Source organism: Seriola lalandi, unplaced genomic scaffold (assembly GCF_002814215.2).
Source record: "Seriola lalandi dorsalis isolate HSWRI2012SDOR001 ecotype SW California unplaced genomic scaffold, Sedor1 jcf7180002054682, whole genome shotgun sequence".
Taxonomy (NCBI): Eukaryota; Metazoa; Chordata; class Actinopteri; order Carangiformes; family Carangidae; genus Seriola; species Seriola lalandi.
In genome coordinates this window covers 361372-377280 of record NW_019525235.1, presented here as the reverse complement: position 1 = coordinate 377280, position 15909 = coordinate 361372, and the positions used below count along the sequence as shown (strand labels likewise).

The 15909-nt window shown below is 38.9% G+C and overlaps 1 protein-coding gene and 1 long non-coding RNA gene across 2 annotated transcripts; one reads left to right on the top strand and one right to left on the bottom strand.

The window, feature by feature from the left end:
• Positions 1-1410: 1410 nt before the first annotated feature.
• Positions 1411-9462, top strand: LOC111666929 (CD81 antigen-like). The gene is made up of 7 exons (XM_023422455.2): positions 1411-1567; positions 6938-7035; positions 7174-7248; positions 7424-7537; positions 7679-7777; positions 8563-8646; positions 8768-9462. Exons 1-7 carry the CDS (start codon positions 1426-1428, stop codon positions 8831-8833), a joined length of 678 nt encoding a protein of 225 aa, XP_023278223.1. The 5' UTR covers positions 1411-1425; the 3' UTR covers positions 8834-9462.
• Positions 7440-15898, bottom strand: LOC147818187 (uncharacterized). Its single transcript, XR_015438225.1, has 3 exons — positions 15767-15898; positions 7648-10251; positions 7440-7558 (listed from the first exon to the last, which is right to left on the bottom strand). It is a non-coding gene; the product is annotated as an uncharacterized LOC147818187 (long non-coding RNA).
• Positions 15899-15909: the final 11 nt, after the last annotated feature.

Genomic DNA, 15909 nt, shown 5'->3' with positions numbered 1-15909 from the left:
TTTTTTTTTTTTTTTTTTTTTATGCTTAGCACGTTTCACATTAACTCTGCTTCAGTTTCATCATTTCCTTGAGTCACCCCATGCTCATGTTAATCATGAACTCCACACAGTAAAGTCAGATCATGGCAGATGTTTTAGAGGAGAAACTGAACAACCTGTATCTGAGCATTGGAGGATTTCTTGCTGTTCAGAGGAGTCTGGCTCTCCCCTAATTAAAAACGCATAAAGGGAGAGACTGAACAGAGCTAACAGAGTTTCTGGGGGAGGGGAACGCTGTTTCCCTCTGAAATTACTTTGTTCCTACCCGGTCACCAAATTGTAGCATTTGCTGCTTTTGAACTCAGGAAACACCTCATCAGTTGGTGCAGTTTTATTAATTTATTGTCCACTCCCCCTGCAAACTGAACTCTCTTCAAGTCTGGCTTGTTTTCTGAAAAGTTATGTCAGTGATAATGGATTTGTCACAGTAGTCCAGTGGTCTAATGCAGCTTTCTACTTTTACGCTTCATTACATCACATCAGACTTCCTGCAGAGGTGTCTTCCACTTCATGTGTTCACTCATGGCCTTGCACAGTCTGAACTGATCACTCGCTTGTGAATTTCCATTTGTTTTGCCTGCACAGAACAGTTGTCTTTTTTTTTTTAAGAGAGCACTGAGTCACCATATCCTGCAGCCGCTGCAATTGATTGAGTGTTTCCTCTGCTGGTTTTGTTGCTGTGCCTGTCATTGTGAAAACTCTGAGCCCTCTCTTCCTCATTTTGCTATTTTTCATGTCGAGGATTCAGTTTCCTGTTTCTTGGAGAACAATAGAGTGCACTCATGGCACTAAATGTGCAGATACCTTGATATAAACACTGGCAAAAAGAAAAAGGGCGTCAACATGTGACCAATAATCTGTGCTGGATGTGATCCTTCAGTAGTTATGCTCCATCAGCTTTTATATGATAAGACTTTTATCAGGATATTTCTGCTTTGTTTGATACAGAATAGAGGAGAGATTGAGGGAGATAACGCTGAAAAACAAAGTTGTTGAGTTGGCTTTAAACAAAGCTGTGAGGACACGGTCCGTGCCATGGGTCACTGGGGTGTCAGGATATCCTCTCATCACTTCTCTTAAAGGACAGCGGACAGTTCACTGCCTCATGGCACAGCTGGACACACAGGGCAAGAAACATTAGCAGACAGGTTTGGACACTGATTTGATCTTAGGAGAGTCGGGCTTCGAGCCGTCCCAGATGTCACGCCACTCTCTGTTGCCGCCATATTAAAAACCACATTGATGGGTCTTTTTAAAATGTCTTAAAAATTGATAACTACAAGTTTGTTTTAATATTCATGCCAACATCTCCTGAATATCAGCCTTTTTAAAAGGCTCTGATCCTCCTCATGGTTTCATCAAAGTGAAGAAACACAAAAGAGAATAATGAAAACCCTTTTCTCCTTGGGACAGCTGGCCGGAGGTGTGATCTTAGGAGTGGCCTTGTGGCTCCGCCATGACAGTCAAACCAGCAACCTCCTCATACTTCAGTTTGAAGGCCAGCAGGCGCCGAGCACTTTCTACATCAGTGAGTATACACCTTTAACATTAGAGTTTCCCCGTCACACCAATGTTTCAACACCAAAAAAAAAGACTTTCCTCCTTATGTAAAATCTGCCTTTCTGAGTTGGTCATGTTTTTGGTGGTTCATCATCATTTCATTTTAAAGTTTAAATAAAATTAGAATTTTAGATTCGACCTGAAAACTACATAGAATATTTTTTATCATTGCATCGGTTTTGATAGCTGTTTAAATTTCACACTTCAATGCTACATGTCCACTCAGTGCAGTGTAGTTTGGGGACACACTGGGAAGACAAAATGAGAGGCACATCTTGTAATATAATGCATTTAATTAAAATGATGCAACAAACTATGGGCTCAAAAATATTGTAAATGTTTTCACTGTCCCAGTCTCAACAAAGGTAAACGATATTATAATCTTTGTAAAAGGAGCAGTGCTACTAAATTTATTTCATCACGTTGTATAGATTAATTAATTTGTCCGCCTCCTGTAAGCCGCTCAGTCATCATCTTATGTCCCACTGGTTGTTCTTCCTTTGTTACTCCTTAGCGTTTCTGTTCTCACACCACGTGACAGGAAGCTCACAGTTAACAAAGCGGTGGAAGTTAACTTACCCATATTTCACTATCAGCTGGGACCATGTGAGTAATGTACAGAAATAGTAAGAGCGGTGTGACCTCTTAAGAGAAGAACAGGAAACAGGACCTACGTACATCCACAGCATGACTTAAGAGTAGCACAGCCGGCATCATAGGAGATATCCTCAGATAAATATACATGTTTGTTAACTTCAGAAAGTCCCAGCCTTTGGGTTTTTTTCAACACAGAGCAGACTCTTCAGACAGATGTTGAGACATATGTTCGCTCTGAGTAAAACGAACGGTCTGTGAACATGGTGTACAAATAAAGCCATCATGTGCCTTCTGTCACCCACACTTTATATCACTTGATCCTCAGGAATCTTCAGGAGTTTTGTGTGAATGCAGCGCAGCACGCTCTCTGTATATCTTTGCAAAAGTCTTAAAGGTTCAACCGAATCCCAGAATCACCATCATGTCCCCTTCACTGCCCTCAGCAGTACAGAGATTGGCACTAAAACCTACAATACATGATATGTTTTAAACATTTCAAAGGTCCATCATCTCAGTTTGTTGTGGTGGTGAACTTTAGTGAGCCCATTCATTTAGATTTGGGCCCCTGCTGCTCTCCCATACTTACTCCTCAGTAAGTATACGGAGCGAAGGCAAGTCCGTGCTTTTTATAGAGGAAAGGCACACTCGTGATTTTAAAGGCAGGGCGGCAAGAGAGGCCCACCCAAGCGAGATCAAGGGATTGTTTCTTTTTTTTTTCCCTCCCTTGAACATACGCCCTTGCATAATTCAAATAACCTTGTACATCTGCACATTACCTCTCAAATTAGAGTTTGGAGTGGATGTTTTTAGCATGCTGGCACACCAAAGTGGTATTTATGTAAGGCAGAAAATACACAGTCTCCTGCATCTTAACCAGTGCCTGAAATCATTATTGGTGGCAGTTGTCAGTAGTCTGGTGTGGTTAGTGCTACAGCCTTTCGTACTGTAGCAGATACAGTACGTGTGACACATTTTGTTACACAAGTAAACAGGATATTTCTGTTGCTTTGCACTGTATGTTTAATTCACAGGCTCAGACCTAAATATTGGAGCTTTGTTTCATAACTTAAAATATATATAAAGGTTGTATTGTGGGTAAGTGGCTGCAAAGGAAGGCACAGTTAATGTTGATATGTGAATATGAATTACATGTGTACATCAGTGTCCACAATGGGCAAGCCTTTATTTGAAGCCTCCCAGCTACTGAAACCTGTTCTGTTGATACTTAAACAGGAAATTTCCAAAATCTCCCACATGAAAATGGCAAAAAGCAAAGATGTGCTGGGTTTTAAAGTTTTATTTATTGTAACTCTATTTGCTGTATTACTCAGTAATAAAGCTGGTTACTAAAGTTCGACCCAAAGACAAACACTGGGACTCCAGTACGTCTGATTCTCTCTCATTCTTCTCTCTCGGCCATTGTGTGTAAATGAAAGTGCTTTTTTTTCTACTGCCACTCTCATGCTGACGTTTCAGCTGCTGTCAGTGGTTACCAGAAACTTCAACTGCTTTCAGTGCAAACAAATGTATCTCATGCTCTTCCTCTGCAGTAGAAACCTCAACCACTTTCATGGCTGCACTTCATCTAGAGCAGATTTTTACTGTGGTAAATATATGCCAGAAGAATGTTAGTTTCAGTCATTATGTTAAGCTACAGATATGAAAGTAGTATGAGCATGGGAGCAGAGTCAGTGGCTAGTTAGCTTAGCTTAGCATAAAGAACTGGAAAACTGGCCTGGCTCTGTTTGAGAAAAACAAAATCTGTCTCCCGACACCCCTGGAGCTCACAAATGGTTGTTTTTACACCTTGGGCAGTGAGAAATTAAAGAAATGAGATTATGTGTTAATTACTCTGCTGGCTGATTATGGTTAAACTTGGAGGCTAGCTTTTACTTATTTCTAGTCTTTATGCTAGAGTAAGATACTTGGCTCCTGGCTCTAGCTTCAGCTTTAGCATACAGATATGAGAGTGGTATCAACCTTCTCATCTGACATTTGGCAAGAAAGAGAATGAGAATTCCCCCAAAATGTCAAATTATTGCTTTAGCATGCTATCATGTTACACTTCAGGTGAGATACAGTGCCTGTCTGCTTTGAGCCATTTTTTCCATCATCTCTCTGTTAACAAGATGACACACTCAGTGAATCATCCTCATCTCATCATTCATCCACTGACATACAGAGTGATTGGGTTCATCTGAGTTTATTGGTGTCAAGCTCTGACAGTGTGGACATGGCTTCACAGCCCCTGTTTTTTTTAATGGTGGACGAGAAGAAAAGGGAGAAGTCCAAGTGGGGCTTTTAGCTGGTGTTCACCTCCCTTTTTTTGCCCCTCTGGAGATTACAGAGGGAGACAAGAAATAAATGAACTTCCCCGGTGGTATAAAATTGCCTGTCTCCCTTAAAGTCTCAATAGCCTTCAAACCCCAAAGGGTGTTGTCATAGTAATGGAAGGCAGTGGAAATAATGCCTGCTTTGCCGCATTGCCGGGTTACTGGCCCTGTAGCCGTTTCTCACTACAACAAAAACATCCAGTCCTGAAAGAGACAGAGAGACGGGGAGGTGTATTAAAGGAGGAGGTGTTGAGTTGAGACAGAGAGAGAAAAGAGAGTGTAGATGTAGGAAGAGTCGTGCGTAATATTTGAGGTACGTTGTGAGAGGTTGGAGGCCTGCAGAAGAGTCAGAGTCTCTTACTGTCTGTCCATTTCAGACCGCACTGTCAGCCTACATTAGAGGCTGCATGTGTTTTGTTTGCGTGTGTGTAAGAATAGAAAACCAAGAAACAGACTGCTCCCAGAACGTCACGCTAAAAGCAGTGGTGGAAGACGTATTCAGTATCTTTACCTAAGTAAAACTACCACTACACTATTTTATAAACTGTTACATAGTTTAGGCCCCCTGCAAAGGGTCAGGGAAGATAAATCTGATTTATTTGACTATGCAAAAACCTAACCTGCAAAGTAAATAGTAAGAGCTGTCACATAAATCTGGTGCAGTAAAAAATACAATATTTCCGTATGAAATCATTGGTAAAAAGGATTTAAAGTTTTTGGATTATGGTTGGATTGAAGTCATTAGATTATTCTGTTATTTTCCTAATTCATGTTGGAGTTGGGCTGCCCATTAATACTTCCTATAATCGCTCTGGTGGAACAAAAATAACCCAATTACAGGAATTACAGGAGTGTATCGGCTACACATTCCAACAACATTGCCGAATGTTTCAAAGCTCAGCCCTGGAAATAGCAGCTGACATTGAAAAAGTTTCAGTAGCTGAGCTTCCAATCATATGGAAGTACAGAAAGGCAAGAAGTTCCTCAGCCCCTGCCTCTCATTTACACACAGACTTTACTTACATTGAAAAATATATAAATAGACCAATCTTGAAGTGTTTTCTTCAAGTATTTCCTGTTTGTGCTGCCAAAAATAAATTCTCAGAAAGACCTTCGTGACGAATTAAAAATTAAAAGAGAGGATGTTATGTGTCCCATGGATTATCAATTTTTAAATTTGACCAGTAGTACATTTACTTTAGTACTGTACTGAACTACAGTTCAGAGGTACTTGCGTTTTTCTTGAGTCTTTACATTTTATGCTTCATGCTTTATACTTCTACTACACTATAGTTCAGAGGGAAATATTGTGCTAACCCCACAGATTGTGCCGTAGAAATTATTCAATACTATTATTTAGTTGTTACTTTGCAGATAAAGATTTTACATGCGATACAAAATCTCAGTTTATAACATATGATGTATTCTTGTAGATTAAACTGCCTAAAAGTAAATAAATGAGTTAAAATTGGCTTTACATTGACAAACTACAACATTAAATTGCTGGTCACATATTGTCACTACTATAAACTAGTAATATAATATACAACAAGGAACTATCTCATACGATATGTACTGTTACTTTTGATGACACATTTTTTCTGTACTTTTAATTTAAAAAGTACAGAAGATAAATGTAGAGCAGGCTGCAGCAGATTGGTGACATGTTATTTTTCTTATTTTTTATGATCTATTGAATGTCTTTATGACACTAGCTCCCTCCTTGTCCTCTAAATCAACTACTGTGTCCAGTGCTTTGTTTCTTTAAGATGCATTAAACATAACCCAGGCCTCTGCTGTAACTGGAGCTTTATTGCTATTCAGGACTACCTGCTTTGGTGCCTGTTGCACACTTCTGTTTGCCATTAAACGTCATGAGAAATTGTTTTTTTTCCTCATCACTGTAGATCATGACCAAAAATTGGAAATACATCGCCTGAGCTTTCAGTAGGACTACGAATGATTTTTAGTCGTCTCTTTATGTCAGTTTAATCACACAAAGATGTGTGTGGGTGGGTGACTGTGTATTCACACGGTTCCTGGGGAAAGATAATGCTCGGGGTCAGAGGTCAGTGCAGAGGGGGCTGGTGGGGGGTTGGTGGTGTCTGGAAGGCATTTCCTGGCCTGGCAGCTGCACAGAGTCGGCTCCACCTCTCTCCGTAACGATGTGGGAGCTGTTTATCTCCAGAATGTCAATAATGTCATGTCATCCTCCGCGTAAGGCAAGGGAAACATTCAGGAAGTCCATTATCAAACAATGTATGGATCAATAAATGGGCAGCGGGCACAAACTGCTCTGACACCGCTGCCGTCTAGTGGCGCCGAGGACACAGTGCTCACATGATGGACCTCGTCTCTTTAAACTCTGCTGTTAGATAGTCAGTTTTCTGTTGTCTGTGTGTTTACAGGTGTGTACATACTGATAGCTGTTGGAGCTGTGATGATGCTCGTCGGCTTCCTCGGTTGTTACGGAGCCATTCAGGAATCTCAGTGTCTGCTGGGGACGGTGAGCATCTCTACTTTTTCTACTTTTTCTGTTAACATTATCCAGCAGGATCTCTTACTTGAATTAAAATTAAACAATTTATTTTTATCTGTTAAAGACTTTGAGATTCAAACACTTTCCCTCATTTTGTTTTTTAAGTTCTTCTTCTTTTTGGTGATCCTGTTTGCCTGTGAAGTGGCTGCAGCAATCTGGGGTTTCATGAACAGGGACACAGTAAGTGATATGCACACACACACACACACACACACACACACACACACACACACACAACATCACTGCACCATGTTCAGTGTTTGCATTGATTTTTCCTTTCTGCTCCAGTGACCCTGCTCTGTCTGATTGTTGTTGTGTCTCTAAAACAACCTGCACGACTCCCCGCTGTCCACAGATCTCCAAAGAACTGATGAACTTCTACGATTCTGCATACATCAAGGCTTTGGACGTCTCTGGCTCTCCTAGTAAAGACGCTGCCATCAAGGTCTTGGATGTTTTCCACACTACGGTACGACATCTTCATTTGGCTCTGATGTGGTAAAAACAAGACAACAGTTGTGTAGTTATGTGTAAATGATAAAATATATGTGAATCTTGCATGTTTGTAAAGTGAGTGACCTCATGTTTCTCTTCTTGGCTTCTTCCTCAGCTCGACTGCTGTGGTAAAGGAGATGACAGTGCGCTCTTCAAACAAGTTGCCAGCGCCTTGTGTCCAAAAAAGTCTCCAGAAGATTTTCTCCAATCTCAGGTATTCACAAATTTGTACTAAAATTCATAATAAACAGTTGATTCCATCCATCCAATGTTTTCATTGACGTCGTCTGTAAATACATTTTAGTTGCTAAAGAAAAGCCAAAAAACAATTGCATATTCAGAAATAGGGACACAAAGGGATCGATTAATAACAGCTACTTAACATATGAAGCAAATAAAGCTGGATAAACTGATTCTTGAGTGCTGTTAAGAAAGGGGGGGGAACGGGAGGAAAATTATAAGATGTATATGTATATTATACAATATTAGATTTCACATCGATGTAGTGACTTACCTTATATTTATCACCCATCCCTGTCCAATTATTTAATTTAATTCTCACTCAGTAACTTTACTACACACTAACAATCTGTGTCGGTGTTGGAGACAACAAGCTCGATTTCTACCTTGAGATTTCCAAAACAATGTGCATATGAGACTCTAAACTGCAACAGTATATTTAGTTTGGTTAAATAACCCAACAGTAATATAAAAACATGAAAAGCATAATAAAAAGAAATAACACCAGGTCAAAATAACACATTGTACTAAGGAGTTTACTAACCATGGGTGCTGGGGGAAGTTCTGCTGTTATTGTGTTTGTACCATATTGACCCAACTGACTTATACCAGCAATAAAGGCATTTAGTATTTGATTACATATAACATAATTAATAATAATTACCCTGCTCTCCATGCCATTTAACCCATTACAGTGTGTGTAGTCATTCATCATGTTGGCATGGTCAACGTCTTCACTCTGCCTCTGTCTCCTCGCAGAGCTGTCATGATAAACTGGTCGAGCTGTTCTCTGAGAAGCTCCACCTGATTGGTCTGGCTGCCTTGGTGGTTGCCGTCATCATGGTGAGTGTCAGATTGGTGCGAGAGGGCCCACGACAGCTTCCCTGAAACTCCTGCTTTTATCAGCCGTGATGAGGAACAGAGACATATTGGATTAAGCTGTTCTGTCCTTTATCCCATTTAGATCTTCGAGATGATCTTCACCATGGTGCTCTGTTGTGGGATCCGTAACAGCCCTGGAGTGTACTAGGAGTCCAGCCAACAAGCGTATAATGGAATTATTTTATTATGTGTTTCCATGCATCGGCTCCTTTTCCTTTTGATTATAACACAACAAGATGGATATCTCTCCCTTTATTTTAGATTAGAAACTATAAATTGTGTTTAATATTGCTAATCTGTCATCACTCAGTTGTCTTACACAGTAATTTAGCTTCTATCTGTCAGATGTTCTTTATTTATCATACAACACTTCATATGAATCTTTTATATTTACAGTATATATGTGAAATATTTCTCTTAAGTCATTGAACCTAATGCTGTTTTTATGGATGTATAAATTGTATATATCTACTGTATACTTGTCATATATTAATAACACGTAGGAGAGTCCATATATTCCCTGGTTAATTGTTTGAGATGCATCTCGCTGCAGCGTCACAGTGTTACAATATATTTAAGCAGCAGGGTTTCAGTGGTCTGAGATCAGCTTCTGTCTTACTCTAGTAATTGTCCAGATGATGAGTTAGCCTGCGTGTTCATGTGTCTCTTCTTTGTGCCCAATGAACCATCTCATGCTTTAAATAATGACAGAAACAGTTAGGTTTTATTACTGAGCCTGTTTTAATAATGCTAATAAATTATGTCACCTCTCTTGTACCATTGATTTCCTACCATTTCTTTTGCTCATGATCCATCAAGAAGATATTGCTTTGTAAGTTTGATTTCTGCTGAAGGAGGTAAAACTACAGTATTTTACAAAAGAGAAGCAAATAATAGAGAAAAGTATGGAAAATAAACATTTTGTGTATCAGAATATCGTTTTTTCTTATGTTCTATCAGGGAAATCATCTCACAACCCAACTAGCTTCATCTTGTGACCCCTTGTAGGGGCTCCAACCCCCAGGCTGGGAACCACTGTGCTACACAGATGGTCCAAGGAGCTAAATATACAAAGTTTGCACAGTTTTTATACATAGATTCAATCCAATCATAACAAGCCATATCCTCAAGTGAAGTATCTCGTTTCCTCTCAGTGAGATTCTTCACTGGGAGATTCAGTGTTTGTCTGTTGAACATTAACTGTGTCAGTCCTCAGTCTTACAGTGAGCTGCTTGATCTGTACAACTCTCAGCTTCCCTCTGATACATCACTTATTTCAGCCTGCTGTATTTGCCTCATGTCACCACAGGGGGGCAGTGTGATGTGTGATGTGACACCCCTCTTGCTCAATCAGCACAATCTTCCCCACAGCAGCAGGGTTGAATACACTAAAATCTCAACTCACCTGTATTTCTAGCACTGTGGCTTCGGACACACCCAGGACACACGTGTTTGTTCTGCCAACAGGTTTACCTGCTCATCAGAGGACTAGCTCTTGATCCATGATGTCACGTGTCAGGATGCCCACCACGCTCAATCGCTGTTTTGTTTCATGATGCATGGTTACTGGAAAGATATTTTAGAAATAAAACTTTGTTAAATCAAACTCCAAAACGGTGAGTGTGACAATTAAAAGAAGAAGCCACACAACACATAAACACATAAACATGACCCCTCTTCTCTCGTTTACTCAGTGACTTCTGTTTCTTCCCCTCAGCACAATGCAAAGCAGTTCAACAGCCTCCAGAATAACCCTACAACTAAATCTACACCTTTCTAAAAACTTTCCGTAAAAACGGAACATCATAACCTTCATGAAGGGAAGATTTATTGCAGGACTGTTGGATTAGACTGAAATAGTCTTAGCTCAGTGTACCGAGCAGATATGAATGAAGATTTTTCAGTACAGTTTACCTTATTAGGTGTAATCCTGTAGAGTCTGTCTATTCAAGGGTGAACAGTTTACCGGTTTTATTTATAGTAACATGACTTTTTATGTGTCATGTAGAGATAAGCTGAGAAACTGCTGATGTAGGGCTTTCACGCAGTATTTCATTTATGTCAGTAGACGTTTTTTTTAAAAACCTTTAATTATAACATTTAGCTGTTTAAGATCACTTTACATGTAAATAAACTATTATTTTTGTATTTCTTACATTTGTCAGTGATATTTATATGTATAAACAATATTTTCTTTATATCCGTGAACTGTTCTAAAATAATGTTTAGTGGTACAGTATATCACCAGATTTGTACATTTTATACAGTTTCATTTTCCATATTTTGGGTTGCTGACGGCTGTGTACTTTGGTAAACTGAAAAAATAGTATCATAGCCGAAAGTACTAACATAATAAACATAATAATAAATGCATACAAAGTCTGGAAAAATTAACCACAATCGTAATCGTAAGTACTTTTCTAGATATAATGATATAATTATATGCCCACATACACTTCATGTTCATGCTCCAGTTGAGGGAAATCTTAATGCTGCAGTACACAGTCATATTTAGACTGTAGTGTGTTCTGCTCAACGTTGTGACAACAGTCTGGGGAAGCCCCCTTTCCTGTCATGACAATGTCCCTGTGCACAAAGCCAGGTTTGGTGTGGTGTGTGACCTGCACAGAACTTCCTGCAGCACCTGTGTTATGAACTGCAATGCGGACTGAGACCCAGCGGGCCTTATCAGCTGACATCAGTGTCCAACCTCTGTGATGCTCATGAGGCTGAATGGAAGGAAATCTCTGCAACCAAAAGTCTTCCCAGAGGAGTGGAGGCTGTTACAGCAGCATATTAAAAATCCATGAAATGTTCAGCAGTCACATGTGTTCAGCAAACAAATAAATCAGGTCATCAAATCCAGACAGTCAGCTCCAAACCCATACCTTCATACCCACCTGCCTCATTTACTGCTACTCTTTATATTTTGGCATCAGCAACATTTGTTTATCTCATCTCCAACTGGTTAAGAGATCTGCACTAGGTCTTTACCCCCATGTTCTGATTGGCATCCTGGAGAGTCCAGGCCCCGTTTCACAGCTCAAAACATATTTAACATTGGTTTCGTTAGCTTCATTCTTAATGACTTGTTTTTTCTATGAACAGGATTTTGAACTGATGTCTTGTTTCAGCAGTCCACTACAGGAAATGACATGTTTGGAGTCTCAGAGACCCCATCTGTAAAACACAGTTGAATATAATTATTCTATTTGCTCTACATCTGTGATTGGTGTTGACATAAACAGAAACAAAATAATTCTATCTGGTTGTCTAACGAGCAGTTGGACCTAAATCTTTGTGGCCTAAATGACTTCAAACATAGTATTTTCACATTTCTTTGTTTGTGAATTTGTTTTTGTTAAACAAAATTAATATATATTTGCTCATGTATAGCGTATATAACATATGAAACATCATATAAGTCTATGTGGTGTTAAAACAACGCTTTGTGGTCAGCTCTGTAATTTTGTCACCTTTGTCAAAAGCTCAGTTTGTGGCAAAAGGGAAGGGTTGCCACTGTATTGCTTGAGCACTAAGATCCATATATACATATACATACATATACACTCACATATATATATATATATATATATATATACACACACACACACACATATATATATATATATATATATATACATATGTGTGTATATCCACACACATCTTTATGCTTGGCCATGTGTGGCGGGCAGCAGACGGACAGTTGACTCTTCACGCAGAAGACAGTGGGTGGAACAAGGGTGGTACTCTCACTCTCTCATGTGATCACTTTCTCTGACGCACACACACACACACACACAGACACACACACTGCTCTGAGTCAATAACGTTTAGGTTGATTCCTGCCACTCATTTCTCCTGAACTGGGCTGGGAATTCAGTAAAACAGCTGCTCAGATATTTTACTGTGCTGAGCGAGTGACTCATCAGCGAAATGTTGCAACATCCTAAAATAAGCCAGCACTACCACTGAATCACAACATACAGTAAATTAAATTCTGTTTTGAGGAAACTCATGCAAAACGTCCCCTCACTTCTAGGGAACACTTTCTGCCTCAGCAGAAAATCAACAGCTTAATAAACTAAACATCTAATGTGTTTCGTCTTTTTTCACTTGTCATCTCTGTCACTGTCAGACTCAGCCCCCCTGATCTGTAACACACCCTATGGTGTCATAGTCTTTGACTCATCTCTTTTGTTTTGTGTATGGTCCATGTTTACCTGCGATGTAAAAGAGAACTGTAATTTTCTGGGCGGTGACTGCTAATATAACTTTTGATACTTTCTAATGACAGACCAGATCAGATCACCTTGTTAGACGAGCAGGTTCGCCACTTCAGAGAGAACATCCACAATCAACTCAGCCCCAATGGTAATGGTAAGTCTAAATCTATGGCCTTCTCAGAGATATTTATTCCAGATGAATGTATTTAATTTCTGTTTGAATTATAAAGTAAAATTAATTCCACTGAGAACATTTGTTACCATCTCAGACTCACTGAGCGTCTCTATGTTTTTACTGAAATTTGCAAAAGCTGATTGATTGTTGCGACTCACAAATATGCTGAGACACTGAAGTTGAAGTCTTCATAGCAAACTGAGGAAGGAGGTCACATTTCCATACATGTCATGCTGCATCTGGTTCAGTGTAAATCCATTGACTTTGATCAGCTTCAGGGAAATTAAAATTTCAGCCTCCCTTGAGGGAAATTATTGGCTGATTCAATAACCTGAGATTCATCTCTTGGTTTTCTTCTCAAATGCATTTAAACAAAGGAAGGCAGACAGGAATGCAGCTAACAAAGTGATCAGTAGATGTTTGTAATTCTTTGATCCATTCAGATAAAGATGTTTATTCTCCTCCAACTGTGATTTATTTGAACCTTGTAATCTGTATCCAGACAGGTAGGAACCACAGACATGCCCCATAAAACACGTAACAACACTCACATTTTCTGTTTTGGCTACAATGACTCACAGTTGCTAAGCTCAAATAAAACAAGCCAGATAAAAGTAAGGTGTGGCTCTGATTCAAAAGAGCCACACCTTTAACAGTCCTCCATTCATTATCACCTTCATTTGCAAGAGAAAGTCTTCTCTGCTGCATCCAGTAGTCTAAGGTTTATGAGATATTAGGGGTGTTGCGATGTACCAGTATGGATGATAGCCATGATATTTTTATGCCTTTATGATAACACAGTAGAGAGAGACAAATGGGGAGGCAGAGAGAGGGGGAATGACAGGCAGTAAAGGGCCGTCCGATGCGGGATTCGAACCGGGGCCAACTGCAGCGAGGACTGTAGCCTCTACATATGGGGCGCCTGCTCAACCCACTGCGCCACTCAACGCCCCATAGCCATGATATATCTTAAGAACCAAATATTAATATTGTGTTAATAATACACGTGATAATATCGTGCACAGTTACAATTACAGACTCTCTCTCCACTTCCGTTTTTGAACCCGTATTGCTGCACTGGGCTGCATCATAATGTGTCTGACTGTTGACTGTTTTCTGTGTGTGGTGAGTCACAGCGGGAAAAATTAAATAATAATCTTAATTTACCTTATTAGCAGGGTGGATTTTTCAGACTCTATGCATCACTCAAGTACATGTAAATGAACTGCTTATGTAAAATTAAACAATATGTAACATGTTGATATTTCTAAGACACTGGATGACATGTGGTGTAATGAATTACAGTTTATTCATGTTTAACTTCAGATAAAAAAGCTCAACCCTATCACATTCAGCCCTGTTAATTAATCAATGAATGACTCCACTGACTATGGCTGTTAGACAGGACTGAATGATTGACAGCTGGTTAAACTGGTTTGTTCACAAAGCCACTTTCTCTTTAACCCTGTCATAAGATGGATCTTTGCTTGTATTTGAATAATGATAGGAAATAATTATTATCCACTTACTGTTGAAAACATATAATATTAAATCAAAAATTTTCTACATTAAATTATATTTTAACACATTTCAAAAGACAGGATCCACTTTCAAATAACATAGGTACACATAATCTCCAAGCAGGATGTGTGCAGATCCTTTACTTAAGTTAAAGTAGCAATACTGCAATATAAAAACTCTCCTGTCCTGAAAATGTTATTTAAATAAAAGTATGAAAGTGTTATCAGCTAAATTAACCTAAAGTATCAAAAGTAAAAGTACTTATACTGTGGAAAAACACAGACAGTTAGCGACTGAAGCTGTCTAATAAATGTAAATATAAAAAGCATGAAATCAGTGTTGGAAAGTAACATTTACTCAAGTACTGTATATAAGTACGACGAGGTACTTGCACTTTATGCTACTTTATACTTCTACTCCACAACAATTCAAATGGAAATATTTGTATATTTTATGTCACAGATCTAGCTGCTAGCTACTTCTCAGATCAATACTTTATACATAAAACATGATCACTGTTTAAAATATAAATCTTTATATATGAAGCTACCCTACAGTAGCCTATAAGTTGTTAAAATGATCTCTACCATGACAACATCACAAGTCTGCTCACATGTACACAAAATAATTATTCCAATACTACTACTACTACTACTGCTACTGCTACAACTACTACTAATAATAATAATTATCATCATTATCATCATTATCATTATCATCATCATCATCATCATCATCATCATCATCATCATCATTTGTATTGTTATGATGATGATGATGATGATGATGATAATAATATATGTGATTCATATAGCATTCTGAATGGGATCACTTTGCACTGAGTTCTTATACTTTAAGTATATTGTTCAGCCAGTACTTTTATTTGTAATGGAGTATTTTTCTATTGTGATATGGTTTAGAATCTCAGTATACAGTATAGTATAGTAGCCTACTTGAGTAAATGTACTTTTACACTTAAATGTACTTTACATTTACATACACATACAAAACTGTAGTTACATTCAAACAAAGAAGCCTATTTAAAAAAACAAAAATCAAAGTAAAACTTAACAAAAGAAAAAAGGAAAGAAGCTGTGAGAAAAGTTTAGCGTGAGTCAGTGTGATTCTTATCCAAGGGTAGACCAGCGTCTGAGCTCACCTGTGAGTCAGGTGGTCTCGGCTCACTGAGGCTCCACCCCCTGCTGATGTGAATCTCCGCTCGCGCTCAGCCGTTCTCAACTTTCTCCAAAACACTTTCGGCTGCCACGAAGCAAACAACCCGTGTTCAGTCCGGACGCTTTT